Source organism: Myotis daubentonii, chromosome 11, assembly GCF_963259705.1.
Source record: "Myotis daubentonii chromosome 11, mMyoDau2.1, whole genome shotgun sequence".
Taxonomy (NCBI): domain Eukaryota; kingdom Metazoa; phylum Chordata; class Mammalia; order Chiroptera; family Vespertilionidae; genus Myotis; species Myotis daubentonii.
The window spans coordinates 31959207-31976554 of NC_081850.1; the positions used below are offsets into that span (position 1 = coordinate 31959207).

Consider the following 17348-nt stretch of genomic DNA (forward strand, 5'->3'; position numbering starts at 1 on the left):
GCCGTGGCTATGGATCTTGGCTCTTCTCTGCGTGGACCTCTCCATGTGATTGCTTGAACTTCCTCACGGAATGATACCAGGGTTCAAAGCACAGTGCTCCGAGGTGGAAGGATGTGGAAGCTGCAAACCTGTTAAGGCTCAGCCTCTGAAGTCACTCAGCCTCACTTCCAGAGCATTCTGTTTGCTACAGCAGGCTACAGGGCCAGCCCAGATTTCATGTGGGAAGGGACACAACAGGGGTGTGAATGTTTAGAGTCATGGTTCGTTGTGGGCCATCTTTGGAAACTAGTTACTATACCTATCAATAACGTAGTAAAAGAAGGAAAGTCAAGCACACATGTTAGCTCCTACGAAGCAGCAATGTCTCAATCTAACAGGGCCAGAAGAACCTGGATCCTGGTTTCTTCTGTCACTGACTTTGAAAGTTCCTTCCCCTCTTCTGGCCTTGGTATTTTTATCTGCAAAGTAAAAAACTTTGAAGAATAGTGATTTGTAAAAACAGAGGGTTTTGGCAACATCTCCTGGGTACCTTTAAAAAATACAAATTCCAGCCCCACCGGTGTTGCTCAGTGGTTGAGTGTCGACCTAGGAACCAGGAGATGGGGGTTCGATTCCTGGTCAGGGTATATGCCTGGGTTGGGGGCTGGATTCCCAGTTGGAGGCATGCAGGAGGCAGCTGATAGATGATTCTCTCTCATCATTGATGTTGCTATCTCTTTCTCCCTCTCTCTGAAATCAATAAAAACATTAAAAAATATATAAATTCCTGGGCCCCAATCCAGACCTACTGATCATAATCTTCAGGAGTTGAGACTAAAAATCTTTATTTTTAAGAAGCAACAAAATGATTCTGATATACAGCCAATTTGGAATCCACTGCATTTGTGATCTCTCTGTCTTCCTGGGAGTGCAGACAGACCTGTTACCGGTGTGGAGTTAAGGTCTTAGGATAGCTTCGAAAAGGAGTCGGTTTCTGCCCCTGGGTTCTCTACCTCCTACGACCCAAGGTGTAATTCTTCCCCAGTAGTCTCAGCATTGGCATCACCTAGGACTTTGCTAGAAATACAGAATTTCGATTTTAAAATTCAAAAATCAAATGATTTAAAAACGGAGACAATTATTGTCTCACTTTCTGAAAGAGAAAGTAACCAAGTTTTAGTCAGATATAATCAAGCTTAACCTCCTGTTTGGTAACATAGGCTACATAGCAAAGCCATGCACTTTTTTTCTTTTTAACATATTTTTATTGATTTCAGAGAGGAAGGGAAAGAGAGATAGAAACATCAATGATGAGAGATAGAAACATCACTGATTGGTTGCCTCCTGCACGCCCCCCACTGGGGATCAAGCCTACAACCCTGGCATGTGCCCTGACCAGGAGGAATCAAACCATGACCTCCTGGTTCATAGGCTGATGCTCAACCACTGAACCACATTGGTCGGGCAGAGCCATGCACTTTGAAAAACAAGCACGAATCCTTTAGGAAGAGGGTAGATGGCACATGAAAGGACATGGAGTCCTAGCTGGTTTGGCTCAGTGGATAGAGCGTCGGCCTGCAGACTGAAGGGTCCTAGGTTCGATTCCGGTCAAGGGCATGTACCTTGGCTGCAGGCACATCCCCAGTAGGGGGTGTGCAGGAGGCAGCTGATCAATGTTTCTAACTCTCTATCCCTCTCCCTCCTTTCTGTAAAAAATCAATAAAATTTATTTAAAAAAAAAAAAAAAAAGGACATGGAGCTCTTTTAATAATAGCCTTTCAAATCCTCATTACACAAATAGGAAGGAACTGACATTCATGAAAGTCAGGCTTCAGTATACTCATTAAAATGTTATCATTCAGCTTTTTATTTTTTTTTAAAGTATGAGAGGAACCTGATTGAATTCTTAACCTTAGGCAATAATGCTTTATTAAATGTTGAAAATGAAGAAATTTTGCCCTCTAGTGATGGAATAGGATTGCATCTTTAGTGTCATATTGGAGAGCAATGTTTCAAGACTAACTCTTAAGTCATTAGCTCTTGCAGTAAATTAAGGTCCCAGCCAGAGTCCCCAGAGGCTGACCTAAGGATGAGGAAGCTTGCCCTCCCTTAAAGCAATGGTTCCCAACCCTTTCTGGAAATTAGATTCATAGGGTGAGTTTATACAAATTCTGATGTCCAGATCACAATCCCAGATGCAATCACAATCTCAGTGGGGAAAAACAGGAGTGAGGGAGGGGACATATTGTGACATGAAAACCTTGGTTCACATAGCCAAGTCTTCACTTGGTCGATAGTTAGATCACAAGGGTTTTTTGTTTGTTTTTAAATATATTTTTATTGTTTTCAGAGAGGAAGGGAGAGGGAGAGAGAGATAGAAACATCAATGATGAGAGAGAACCATTGATCGGCTGCCTCCTGCACGCCCCCCTACCGGGGATCAAGCCTGCAACCCAGGCATGTGCCCTTGACTGGAATCGAACTCAGAACCCTTCAGTCTGCGGGCCTATGCTATATCCACTGAGCCAAACCAGCTAGGGTGATCCCAAAGGTTTTTAAGAACTTGAAACAAAAATGTCAGGAACCTGGAGGGCTTTTCCAGCTTGGTGGAGAACATAGCCAAAAATATTTAATTACCTTTCCATTTCCTATTGCGCCTAGCATGGTTGCTTTGGCTTGTTTCTCATAACGCGGTGACACTCTTAAATTCATTCAGCAGCTCACAGACACACTCCAGGCACTGCTGGATTAGAAGGATATATAATGCAATGTTTAAGGCAGACAGAAACAGTAATTAACACCTTTCAAAGATGTTACTCTAGAAGGGAAGACAATCTAAAATTATTATTAGCTCACTTGGCTTATAGGAGTGAGGAAGTTGTTTTTATCTTTAAAAACTGCAGGGTTAATCTTGATTGTAGATAGACTGGCAGTGGCTTCCCCAGAATCTCCTCCCAAGGAAAGATCTTAGAGCAGCGGTTCTCAACCTGTGGGTCTCGACCCTTTGGGGGTCGAATGACCCTTTCACAGGGGTCGCCTGAGACCATCGGAAAACACATATATAATTACCTATTGTTTTTGTGATTAATCACTATGCTTTAATTATGTTCAATTTGTGACAATGAAATTGGGGGTCACCACCACATGAGGAACTGTATTAAAGGGTCGCGGCATTAGGAAGGTTGAGAACCACTGTCTTAAAGGAAGGTGGGAACAGGCATAATCAATGGCTCTCTAACTTCACTGCGCATGAGAGTCCCTTGGGGGCTTGTTATAGTACTAAGCCCCTCCTCCAGAGTTTCTGATTCAGTCTGGGGTGGGGCCGGGGAATTTGCATTTCTGACAAATTCCCAGGTGATGCTGATGTGCTGGTCTGACCACCATGCTGTGAAAACCACCGGTGTTGCAGGGGTTCCCAGCCCAGGCTGTGTATTAGAACTACTTGGGGAGCGTTGAAGAATACTGATGCCCTCCCCACCCCACAGAATCTCCTCTAGTGGTGGAGCCCAGGGGTCCCAGCTCCCCAGGTGATTCTCATGCGCCAGTGGGTTGGAGATTGTATGGACCTGGAGGAACGCCATAGAGGAGTGAGATTTGAAGCTGGCCTTTGAGAGCACCACCAGTCATATGCATAGTTTATAGCAGAGCGTCAAACACCTGGTAATTGCCACATCCGTCTCCTTTCCTGGGCTCACGGTTATCATTGATCATCTCTGATATGCTTTCCGACTGAGTCTAGTGCAGCTTCAGAATCCTCCCTTGCAGAGCTCCGGGAGAACGGATATGGGGGACCTCTGAGTAGGGACTGATTTTCCCAAGAAACACACAAAAAATAGCATGCTCAATGCCAGGAAGAAGAGAAAGGATGAGGGATGAAGAGCCTTTTTTTGGGAAATATAAAGCAATGGGCAGAAGGGTCTGGCCTCCCCTAATTTCCTTAACTCTCAGAAGTATAATTTTGATGTTTGTAAGGCTCTGAAGCAGTGGTTCTCACACTTGTCTGCATCCCCAGAATTTCTGATTTAGTGTGACTGGGCTGGGCAGGAGCCAGGAATTTGCATTTCTAACAAGTTTCCAGGTGATGCTGATGCTATTGTTTGGGAATCTCCAGTTTGAGAACCACCGCTTTGAGGTAGTATCCAGGTATCTGAAAGGTTAGAGCTGCTGGAATTATCCAGATGTTTCTTTTTTCTTTTTTTGAATATATTTTATTGATTTTTTTACAGAGAGGAAGGGAGAGGGATAGAGAGTTAGAAACATTGATGAGAGAGAAACATCAATCACCTGCTTCCTGCACACTCCCTACTGGGGATGTGCCCACAACCAAGGTACATGCCCTTGACTGGAATTGGACCCGGGACCCTTCAGTCCGCAGGTTGATACTCTATCCACTGAGCCAAACCAATCAGGGCTCCAGATGTTTCTTGACCAGAATTCAAAGGTTAAATATAGAACTTAGCTTCTATCAAGTTAGATACTAATAGGTAAACACATTCCAGAATGACATGTTGAAAGGGTTTTATTTTAAGCTTATAGAAGTAGAGACCCAGGTAGCATTTGGGGTTCTTAATGTATGCAACAGTTTGGTTAAAATACTGTTGCTTCCAAGGTGTCTGTACTGGTAAATTGTCTGTCACCCTGACCTGTAAACAGCTGAAAAACACACACACACTTCTCTGAAATGTGGCCATCAGTGTGCGCACTATGGTGTGTTAAAAACTATAAAATGATTTTCAGTAGACTACTAGGGAAAAGTAAAACAAGAATAGATCTGGCAAATCTAGATAGTTTATACTTTTTTAAAATGTACACATTTAAAATTACTGGCCCCCAAATTTAAAAACGTTAAGGATCCATAACATGATAATTTTCTCTAGGACACATTTTTAACATTCTCTGACGTATGTGAATACAACACCCTATTTGAGACCTCAAATGCTGTTTTCTCAGCACAGTTAAAATGAAGTTCAGCAGTTGTTTTGGTGACTGCAGGGACTCACTCTAAATCATGGATTATAGCATATTTTGCAATCTGGCAAAATGGCTTCTGTTACTTTTTTAATTAACAACAGCAGCTATAATAATCTCCAAATATTCCAATGTAGCTAACTTCTGAGAAATTTCTTATAGTGTCTATAAACTCAGCAACTGTATTCCTTAGACAGCATAAAGAGATTCCTTCATGGCCGGCCAACGATGTCTTCTGCTGTGTGTACATCAGTGACAAATGTACACAGTTACTAACCAAAATGCCTTCTTTATAGGCTGCAATTAATTTTTTAAAATGTAGGTTTTTATTGTTTTCAGAGAGAGGAAAGGGGAGAGAGAAAGAGATAGAAACATTAATGACGAGAGAGAATCATCTATCGGCTGCCTCCTGCACAACCCCTACTGGGGATCGAGCCCGCAACCTGGGCATGTGCCCTGACTGAGAATTGAACCGTGACCTCCTGGTTCATAGGTTGATGTTCAACCACTGAGCCACACCAGCCAGGCTGCAATTCATTTATCATCTTAATCCATCTGAAGTTTTATGCTTAAGAAGTGCTATGCTTTCCGCCTGTGACTCCTGGCCATGCATATTCTGCAAAATCATCCAGAAGAGCAGGCTACGTTCCCTCTCAGATAGACATATCATCTGCAATCTTATTTCTAAAATCTAGCAGAAGGTTACAAGTATCCCTTGGGGTTGAGCTTGTGTGATGGTCCAATAAACATTTTTCCCAAACATCTAAAAATGTACTCCTTGGAACTAAATTGCAGTATTTCTTAATCTCAACCTTTTTGCCCAGGTTCAAATGATAAATATCTTTGAAATTTACTGTGTCCTTAAACTCTTGTTTTAATCTTGGCAAAAGAGCTGAACTCTGACCCTAGCCCTATCATGGGATCTTCAAATTCCACCGCTACCCTCACCCTCTTTTCTTTTTCTCTCTCTTTCTAAATTTACATTGAGTAGCTGCTCCGAATTTCCACACTTATGATGATACACTGTTACTAATAGGATCTAGGTCAGTGATGGCGAACCTTTTGAGCTCGGCATATCGGCATTTTGAAAAACCCTAACTTAACTCTGGTGCCGTGTCACATATAGAAATTTTTTGATATTTGCAACCATAGTAAAACAAAGACTTATACTTTTGATATTTATTTTATATATTTAAATGCCATTTAACAAAGAAAAATCAACCAAAAAAATGAGTTCGCGTGTCACCTCTGACAAGCGTGTCATAGGTTCGCCATCACTGGTCTAGGTTTACATAATCACAAAACTGTTGAATCCTATCAACTCCAGTTTATTATCACCTTGGGAGTCATTGTGCTTGTTATATGTGTTCTAGCTTTTTCTAGTCTACTGGATTTCTCTGGATTCTTTGTAGAATGAGTCTGGGTTTTGGGAGAGGTTGTCAGTTAGTTTTCACTCATTCTATGTTAATCAGTATCACACGTAGCCATAACCATTCCTTTAGCAGCCTGAGTAAATGCCAGGACTCGCGGGACTTGTTTTTCTAAAACAGTTTAATCTTGTGCTCACTGGGCACTTCTGTGGGTCTGAGGCTCCCCATCCACGAGAGTCCTCCTTTCTGTGGCTGGCTCTGCAGGTCCAGGCCACTAACTGCTTCATTTTAAAGAGATGTCAGAAATTCGCTATCCTGCCCGGCTGGCATGGTTCAGTGGTTGGGCATCTGCCTATGAACTAGGAGTCAGGGCTCAATTCCCAGTCAGGGCACATGCCTGGGTTGCTGGCTCGATCCCAGCAGAGGGCGTGCAGGAGGCAGCCGATCAGTGATTCTCTTCATTGATGTTTTTTCTATTTCTCTCTCTCCCTCTCTCTTCCTTTCTGAAAGCAATACAAATATATATATATATATATTTTTTTTTTTTTAAAAGAAGAAAGAGAAGAAATTCACTATCCTAGCTGCCCCTCCACACCGAATGGTTTTCTGATGATCTCTTAATCTGGGTTATGAAAATAAGCACTTACTTTTCATAATACTTTCTCACCAACAGGTGGCACTATAACCCCCTTTCTTTAATAGTGGACTAGTAGTAAGCCATGTGTGGCATTTAGAATTTATCTTCCACATTTTTGAGTAGAAACATAGCTGATTTTAAGAGCATCTCAGGCAAAAATATGGAAATATCGAAACAGCATTTCTGATAAAATCTTTAGCATGTTGACTTTCTCTTTTTTTATATATAAATATGTTTTTACTGAGCCACGCCAGCTGCCAGAGTTTTTAAAAAATATATATATAATTTTTGCCTGGCCGACCTAGCTCAGTGGTTGAGCTTTGACCTATGAACCAGGAGTTCACGGTTCAATTCCCAGTCAGGGCACATGCCCAGGTTTCAGGCTCGATCCCCTGTGGGGGGCGTGCAGGAGGCAGCCAATAGATGATTCTCTCTCATCATTGATGTTTCTATCTATCTCTGTCCTTCTCCCTTCCTCTCTGAAATTAATAAAAATATCTTTAAAAATATATACATATAATTTTTTTCTTGTTTAACCACTATGCTGTACACTTGAAACTAATTCAAAATAATATTGAATGTAAACTGTAATTGAAAAATAAACTTTAAAAAATTCCAATGCTTATTTAGCTTTTAGCTAAGAAATAAAAGAAAGCTTATCTAATTTATTCTTAAGCCTTGTGCTTTTAGAGTATGATCTCAAAATTACTGGGTGACTAGAGGGATGAATGCCAAACCACTGGGTCTTCCACCGAGTCAAATGATGGTGTAATTTTGCAAGATGAAGGAAATATGTATTTTGAATGGGATTAAAAAGACCTATTAGTCACTTCCCTTTCCTTCCTGCAGAGTGTACTGAAAACATTAAGTAACAGTTTAAGATTGACTCAGCATCGCTCACTGGGGTGTTAGTCATTAAGTGCGCTCTAAAAGTGGTGCCTTTCAGGACTGTTTTGTTGGGTATGGCCGGCCGCTAGCAGCTGTGTGCATGTGGGGCCTGGGAAAGCCGACCCTGAGACAGACAGAAATGGTGCCACTTTCAAAGTGCATAGTTTCTTGGGGCAATTTGGTCATTGAATAAGTATTTGGTGATATAAGAAATCATTGTAGTTTTAGGCGTGATAGTTGTAGTTACATTTAAAAAAAATAATTCTTGTCTTTGAAAGATACATATTGAAGTTTGAATTGATGAGTGACATGATTGAGTTTTGTTTCAAAATAATCTAGTTCAGAGTGAGGAGGGTTAGTGAGGGATATAGTTGGAAACAAGATCAACCATCTATAATAATAAAAGCATAATATGCAAATTGTCCAAACGGAGGAACAACCAGTAGCTATGACGCGCACTGACCACCAGGGGGCAGACGCTCAACTCAGGAGCGGGGAGTGGGCCTAAGCCATCAGTTGGACATCTCCTGAGGGCTCCCGGACTGCGAGAGGGTGCAGGCTGGCCTGAGGGACACCCCCTCCCCCCAGCCCCCCCCCCCCCCCCCCCCCGCACAAATTTCGTGCACTGGGCCTCTAGTAATCCAATAACTGTTAAAGCTGGGTGATAGGCACATGGCAGTTCCTTATATTCTTTATTTTTATAAAATTTTGAAATTTTCCATAATAAAAAATATTTTTTAGGCTCATGGTTCTGAGTGAGGGTGGAAAGGCCCATCTCTGAGTGGGAGTGGGTGAGCTTTAGGACGCAGACCTGGCTGTTCAAGTCCTGTGAGCTCATGCAGAGATCTGCCGTGAGCTTTTCATGGTGTCCGGGGGTGACTTTGTGTCACTTGTTGGCGAGCACACGGCCCGGCCCCAACGAATATTGAATGGATCAATGAAAGCAAAAAGGCCCAAATCCTAATCCTTCTCTTCTTGCCTTTGCAGTGGAGCCCAGGGGGAATATGCTGGGCTGGCCACTATCCGAGCTTACTTAGAAGAGAAAGGAGAGCGACACAGAACGGTGAGTATGGGCAAGTGGTGCTTGCCCCCCACCGGGTGGCATCGGGTCTAGCTCCCAGGGTCCCTTTCACTCTGTGGGACACTCCCCTCAAGCTTTCTTAGAAGCAGCTGCGAGAACATATAATCAAGAAACAAATTTCTGTGGACTGGCCATTATGATTGTTGCCTCCAAGACACTTCACTGGACCATTTTGAGGGAAAACATTCAGAGATAAAAGGCTTTTGCTCAAACCCCGTCTGTAAAAGTCCGCCAGTTGGCTGTGAAACTGATTTCCTGAGGGAGTAAGGGGCAGGAATGTTGCCATTCCAAACCTCCTGTCCTTGGCTCAGCCCTGGCCCCAGGCCTGGAAAAGGACAGAGGCTGAGCTATAATTCTTCTGTAACTCCTACTGTGCCCAACCACAGTTCTAGTCATATGTGTGCTCAAAAAATATCGAGTCAAGAAATGCTCAATTAAATGATGTCAGCTCTAAGCAACGAAGGAAGATGTGGAACAGAGTTCATGGTTCTGCTTTAGTGTTAGCTTTGGGTATGAGAGTCTAGTCTCCAGGGTCCAAACTGTTCCTGTGGGGACCAGCAGGCACAAATAGGCTCGACAGGACCTACCCGCAGTGGCTTTAGCAGTTGATCTGACACAGACTTCAATTGTGGCTGAAGGCCCTGCCCGGTTTGGCTCAGTGGATAGAGCGTCGGCCTGTGGATGCAAGGGTCCCAGGTTCGATTCCGGTCAAGGGCATGTACTTGGCTGCAGGCACATCCCCAGTAGGGTGTGTGCAGGAGGCAGCTGATCGATGTTTCTCTCTCATCGATGTTTCTAACTCTCTATCCCTCTCCCTTCCTCTCTGTAAAAAAATCAATAAAATATATTAAAAAAAATTGTGTCTGAAGGAGTGGTCTTCATTTTGGTGATGACCAGGGCTTAGCTAGAACTTCCACAAAGTTCATAGGTGGAGTTCTTAGAAGGAGCAGTGGATAGGAGTCAAGAGCAGGACAAAAGTGTCTGCTCATCTAGGAGAGTTAGAGAAAAGGGTGCTCGGGTGGTACTGGCTGGCTAAGTAAGTGGGATATGATAGGTGGTGGCCCAATCTTAGTCCATTTCTGGTTTTATTAAAACTGGGATTGCTTATGGCTAGTTGCCTAGATTTTGCAATGAGAGAATCTAAAAACTGTTTCACTTCCCTTTCAAAAAAAGGCAAGAGGGGAGAGAACATTTTCTCTCTCATTCCCTTACTAATTCATTCGGATTCCACGTGTGTTTTCCCAGGCCTTTGACCTGGCTGGGGAATAGAATTGATTTTCAAAGACCTTTGAAAACCAGGACATTCACTAATTGAATAAATTATTGACTACTGGCTACATGCAAGGCACTTGGTGTGCCAGTCCAGAGACACAGCCCCAGGCATTCCAACTTGTTTTTTTTTTTCCACTTGAGTTTTCTCGTGGTTTTGAGTTCTTTAGCTTTCTAAGGAAGGGTTAGTTTAGAGCTACAGCACTGTTTTTGGACCACAGAGCCTCAGCACTGTCATCAATTCAGAAAGGAATGTTGAGGCTCCAGTTGCCCAGTGAAAGGGTAACAGATGACTGATATTAAGAGTTCCCTCTTCTATTTTTCCTCCTTGGCCTCTATGCACTGAGGTAGCCCCTGGAGCGCCTCATCATTATGCTCTTTAATCAGGAGGTGTCTGGGGATCTTGGGAAGGGATCTGTATGGCCACCTCCATGTTGTCCCCTCCCTCTCGTTCATGGAAGGCTAGCGAAGAGCTAATGGCCAAGGGCCAGCTAAAATTCAGGTTCCACCCTCTGTGATGCTTCCCACCCTCATTGTTTCCCAGTCCTCCAGTTTGACACCCAGAAGTAGATGTGAATGTTCAGGAGTTGGGGGACCAACTGGAAAGGTCAAGGAGAAAGGATGAGAGACCTTTGGATTGGGCCTGAGAGGAGTCCTTTACCCAGAGACTCTTTTCGGCTCCTCCCACCCCCACCTTGTGTTTTCTAGTCCTCCCTTCTCTCTCTGTCCCCTCGTGTGTGATGTTTCTTCTGGTGCCATGGTCCGCATTGCTGTCTTTGAGATGTCACGAGGGGATCTTCCTTCCTGAAGGGTGGAGAGGAGCTGGCGCCTCATTGTAGGAAGGGGAGGAAGAGGCAGGGGAGGCCACCCAGTCACTGAGTTTGTAGAAATACAGAACTCATGAGTTTGGAAATGTTGGCATCCTTTTTAGATGAAAGATTTTAACTAAAGCTGACTTTCTTAGTTAGAGAAGGGGAAAATGGCTTGTTTACATTAGAGAAGTCTGAGACAGCTGCTCCTGCACAATAGACTCTGATGGAATCCATTCAGATAGGAAGTGTGGGGAAGTCACGTACTATGGAACCACCCAGGGTCCTGATGGCTCTCTTGTGTCAAGCTGGTTTGGGAAGTTAGTTTCACTTTGCTCTTAAGTTAAATTTCAGGCATTCTTAAAAGGCAACAGCCAACTTCTTGATTCTCCAGTTTAATTTGGGAGAATGCATATTTATTTATTAGATTCTTTATTTTTTTAAACATATTTTATTGATTTTTTACAGAGAGGAAGGGAGAAGGAGAGGAATAGAGAGTTAGAAACATCAATGAGAGAGAAACATTAATTCAGCTGCTTCCTGCACACTCCCTACTAGGGATGTGCCCACAACCAAGGTACATGCCTTTGACCGGAATTGAACCTGGGACCCTTCAGTCTGCAGGCCGACATTCTATCCACTGAGCCAAACCAGTCGGGGCTATTTATCAGATTCTTACATCGCAATCACCATGTGCCAGGCACTCTCCTAAACACTTTGAAATAACTCAATTTGCTAGTCAGGTTTGCTAGTCAAAGACTGTGTTTCCTATACAAAGGGAAAACATTGACCCAAACCAACAACAAGAACCAACAACAAAGAAACACCTTCCAAAAACTTTTATGTATTTTTCTCTTCCTGATTGCCTGAGGCAAAGTAATGGCCTTTGGTTGTTCAGTTTTTACCATGAGTGAGAAACTGACTTCTCTTGCAAAGGAGCATTACCCTGAATCCTTCAAAGATCAGCTATGTGGGTTCTACACCCGACATATTGGGGGCTGAGGAAAACACAGCATCTCTAAATGGATATTAATGGATTCGTTTTGGATAAAGTAAAACATCAAATCTCGGTCCTGTTGTTGCTATGTCCCTCGTAACACCACAATTCTAAAGTGTGAAAAACTTACCTAAAAAATAAATATGTAAATAAATAAAGTGTGGAAAAATTAACATTAAAAAATAAAGTTTCCTAGATCCATATAGAAAACCAGAAATGTCCAACAGCAACTTGTAAAAGAATCATTGACAAAACCACTCAGAGTCCCCCCCCCCCCCACTCTTTATATCAGAATGTGTATTAATTTTCAGTGGCTGCTGTAACAAATTACTATAAAATTAGTGGGTTAAAATAATACACATTTATTTTCTTATAGTATGTGGAGGCCAAGAGTCTGAAATTGGTTTCACTTGGCTAAAGTCAAGGTTTTGGCAGGGCTGGTTCCTTCTGAAGGATTCAGAATGTTTCTTTGCCTTTCTTTCCCCATTTCTGGAGGCCTCCTTCATTCCTTGGCTCATGGCCCCTTCCTACCATCACGCCAGCCTTTCTGTTCTGTTCAGTCATCACATCTCCTACTTCCTTTGTAATCAGGTCTCCCTCTGCCTCCTTCTGATGAGAACACTTGCGAATACATTTGGAGCCCAACCTATAATTCAGATTTCAAGAGGAATGTTAAGGTTCCAGTTGTCCAGTGACTGACCGATGACTGACATCAAGTGTTCCCTCTTCTGTTTTTCCTCCTTGCACTGAGGTAGCCCCTAAAGCTCCCCATCATTATGTTCTTTCACCATCTCCATGTAGCTTCATCCTCATCCTATCTTTAGGTCCTTAATCTCTCATCTCAAGACCCTTAACTTAATCACATCAGCCGAGTCCCTTTGCCATTTTGGGGATAGGATGTGGGCATCGTTGGAGGCCCCTTATTCAGTGTACCATGGGGTGGTTGACATTTTTAGCTTGAATGTTTCCTTTTTCTCTTTGTTAATCCTCACCCGAGGATATTTTTCCATTGATTTTTAAAGAGCGTGGAAGGGAGAGGGAGAGACAGAGAAAGAGACATCTGTGTGATAGAGACACATCGATTGGTGTCCTCTCACACGCACCCCAACCCGGGCCTGGGATCAAGCCTGCAACCAAGGTCTGTGCCTTTGATTGGAATCAAAGCCATGACCCTTCAGGCCACAGGCCGGCATCCTATCCACCGAGCCAAACTGGCTAGGGCTTAGCTTGAATGTTTTTGTTTCAGCAGAACTTCCCTGATATGAATTCTCCACTTAGGCCTTTAACAAATAGTTTATATTCATTTTTAAAACATTTGCCTTTCCCTTCCTTGATCAATGTTCTGCCCCTAGGGATCCTTTTATACCAAGATCCTTTGGTGGAATAAAAATACCTTGTGAGAAAGGACAAGTGACTCTCGCTTTGGTCCTGAGAAATTAAAGCACATTCAATACAAACGGGAGGCATTTAAACAAGAAAACGGATTTGAGGATAACAGAGCATAACCAGCATGAGATGAGGAGCCATTCAAAAGAGGCACAAACTTGCTGTCAGCAGAAGAGTGACAAAGTACTTTCATGTGTGCCTCTGGTTACAGTTCTCTTTGTGCACGTGTATTTTTATTAAGTAGATGACTTTGCTGTTTTTGAGGAAACAGCTGTAAGCTAAGCTTTCCTTTTGTAAGCCCATTTTATAATGTGCATCCATTTCTCTTCAAGGGATTGCAATATTGGTTCTGGTATTAAAAAGAAAAAAAAAGGAGCCTGGCTGGCATGACTCAGTGGTTGAGCATCGACCTATGAACCAGGTCACGGTTCATTCCCGGGCAGGGCACATTCCTGAGTTGCTGGCTGGGTCCCCAATGAGGGCATGCAGGAGGCAGCTGATCAATGATTCTCTCCCATCATTGATGTTCCTATCTCTCCCTCTCCCTTCCTCTCTGAAATCAGTAAAAATAATTCTTTTTAAAAAAAGGATTATTTTCAGGGTGCTTGTTGCTTCTTTTTGTTGTTTTAGGAAAAGTCTGTAATGCATTTTCCTGTACTGGGGCGTCGTCTGATCTACTTGAGCATGTGTTTTTGCCTGTGTTCATGTGATTTTGGGGGAGGAAATGAAAGTGATTTAAATCTGGGAGTTCTAGCATTGCACCCATCACCCACTTTCCATTAGAATTCAATAGATCTTTAAGCTGTAGGTCTTGATACACTTTCTCTTGATCTCTTTAACCTGAAGTGGCCCCCTTTCCCTTATTCCAGGTCCCCGCCCCCCCCCCCCCCCCCGCCCCTGCACCTGTCCGCTGTAGGCATTAACTTATACACGTGGCAGTGTTGTCAGTGTGAGCACAGGGCAGAGGTTGACCAGATTTAGTGCTTAGTTTATGATTCTCTTGGGAACTGACAATTCATTGCACAGAATAAACAACCAATAAAGGATGACACTGGGAGGCTTTGGAATTCTGTCTGCCCTTGTCATGTCTCTTGGATCGAAGAAGAGCCAAGCAGGGCACAGACACTGTGATGTGGGCATTTGAGTCCTAGAGTTGAGCTTCTGACCTTATGTTTTTGTGAGGTGGAGAGTGCGTATTCTAACTGAGATCAGGTTAGAATAAGCCCAGGTGTATTTTTGGTGTGCTGGGATAAAGCAGCAAAGTACTTAGGGAACATTATTTGGGCATCCAAACAGAAACTTCTCTTTTGGACAATGTTTTGCAATACGGTAACAATGAAATTGCAGCAGATTTTAAGGCACTAGTGGTCAGTTTAAATAAAGGAAGTGGTGCCTATTTAACTTTTGCTCCAAGCATGTTGTAGGGCAAGCATGTCAAACTTGTGGCCTGCGAGCCGCATGCGGCCCACAGTGAATATTTTTGCAGCCCAGCCAATATAACGATATATGAGAGATGTTTTAATAAAAATTTCATAACTTAATTTTTATAATATCCTGTTATGCATAATTATTACTAACAAACTACAACGTTCACTAATGACTGATAACTATAATCGTGTTGCATTCATTTCCCTTATGTGCCTTACGCACAGGCGTACCATTTCTCTCCACTAATACTAGCAGCGAATATTTTAGCAGCCGATTGCCACGTCATTAGTCTTGTACTGACTTGTTTGGTGTGTGCAACAGGAAATATTTTGCTTTCGGAGAACAAGAAAAATAGGTTTATTTGCATTATGCTTATTAATTTGTGCAGTTATTTAGTGTCTGGTAAGTTAATGTTCAAGAAAAAATATTAATTTTTATTAAAATGTTTTATTATTTTATGTTAATGATGACTCATTTATTTCAGCCCTTTGTATTCAGCATGTCTCTATCGAAATACACCTATGTTTCTATGAAAATTGAAGCTTTTGTTTTATTGCGGCCACATGAACTTAGACCTTGTTTATGTGGCCCGTGTGAGCCTGTGGGTTTGATGTACTTGTTGTAGGGCTTTTCTGTCATGATGAATAGCCTGGTGATTATTTATCCTCCTTCCTTCCTTTCATTTCATTCCTAAGGTTTGCCTCATTCCGAAATCAGCTCATGGGACCAATCCCGCAAGTGCCCACATGGCAGGCATGAAGATTCAGCCTGTGGAGGTGGATAAATATGGAAATATCGACACAGCTCACCTCAAGGCCATGGTACCCATCTTCCACTTAACAGATCGGAGCGGTTTGGGTTGGGAAGGGGTGGTGGGATTCAGGGGCTGGATGGTTTATATCAGCATTAGCTTCTTTTGCATTCTAATTAAAAGACTGCAATTCCTCCTCTCTGAATGGGTCTGGGAATAATGGCGTAAAGTCAGAAAACCTAACCGTTTCTGTAAGAACAATAAAAGGCAACAGTCACAGTTTTGCTCCAGAATTAAGCGGACCACAGTCTGGTCTTCCTCTTCTTTCACCAACAGGGAGCAGGTTCTTTAAATTGAAATCCTATTCTCTAATTTATGCATGAGTAAGAAACCAAATGAATTATTCATGGTGGTAGTAAGGGTACTCCTTGGAGGACCTGCCTACTCCTGCCCAACCTACCCCTCTTTCCTCCATTAATAATCAAACTGGCAGCCCCGGTTTTTCTCAATCTTTGTGTTGGGAATTAAAACATAAATGCAGATTTTGCAAGTGCTTGTGGCCATCCCAGCCATTACCTGCTGAATATCGCGCAGCATACCACCCTCCTTTCTAAAACACCATCCCCCACTCCCAACCTCCCAACCTCCAGGAAGAGGTTGCCTAGCAACCGTATCTGCTTTCCACTGGTGGACTGGAGGCTGCATCTTAAGAGGGAAGGAAATCAGTTGAATAGCAATGTGATTTTGTCAGGGTTATTAGGCATGGAGTCTGGGAACTTCAAGTAACTGATTTCAAAAGCGAAGCTGAAAATACACAACAGTGCTCATCTCTCTCATTCACCTCCCCTCTTCCATCAGTCCACAAAGTTTTTACCAACAACTATTTTGGGCCAGTATAGGTTACTGACATTAAAATTTTGTTTTCATGTTCATACAAGCCTGCAATGACTTGCTGGCCAGAAAAACGGGAACTTTTTCACATGCTTTCCTTTTATATATGCTTGCCTTCTGTCAGGAGGAAAACTGAGGGAGATTCCCCCCCCCCCCCCCCCCCCAGAGCAGGAGCACTCCTTGTGGGAATTCTAATTTCCATAGAATGGGAGGGAAAGGGAATAATGGTGGATATGGCAAGATGAGCAGAGAGAGATTAACTGTGAAAATATACATGTATGGAACTAAAAAGATCTGAAATCATTACTGAGATGACTTCAAAGGAAAACCACTTTAGAGACTTGAGCCCAATCTGTCCAAAAATTTTGAGCAGTGTTTTTGGTGTTGACCATGGAGACCTAGCCTGAAGGGATCTTGTTATTTCTTTGGAATGACTAATGAAGGGAATCATGGCTGTGGATCTTTTATTGTTGGCATCATACTTTAAGAAAACTTCAGAAATGAAAAGACCAAGAATTCATCTTTCTTAATCCTTTAAAATAAAAAGCAAGGGTTTGTTGGACCAAGAAAGAAAGGTTTCCTCCTTTGTCTCCTTCTGCCCTTTTCTGTCCCACAGGTGGATAAACACAAGGAGAACCTCGCAGCAATCATGATTACGTACCCATCCACCAATGGAGTGTTTGAAGAGAACATCAGCGACGTGTGTGACCTGATTCACCAACACGGAGGCCAGGTCTACCTAGACGGGGCAAATATGAACGCTCAGGTGGGCAACACGAGATGGGATTCCTGAGAAAACTGTTAAGTGAAAAAAATTTTTTTCTCTGACCTTTTGAGGGTTGTCTTAAACATGACACTGTATTCAGAACTGAGGATGACAGTTTCAAACAAAGC

The 17348-nt window shown here is 42.8% G+C and overlaps 1 protein-coding gene across 1 annotated transcript in view; it reads left to right on the plus strand.

Annotated features, from left to right (window-relative positions):
- The window catches only part of GLDC (glycine decarboxylase), a 79154-nt gene that overhangs the window by 43601 nt on the left and 18205 nt on the right, over positions 1 to 17348 (plus strand). Inside the window, exons 16-18 of the mRNA XM_059656686.1 lie at positions 8830 to 8905; positions 15508 to 15633; positions 17071 to 17220. Coding sequence (XP_059512669.1) covers positions 8830 to 8905; positions 15508 to 15633; positions 17071 to 17220 — 352 coding nt within the window. The remainder of the gene's footprint in view (positions 1 to 8829; positions 8906 to 15507; positions 15634 to 17070; positions 17221 to 17348) is intronic.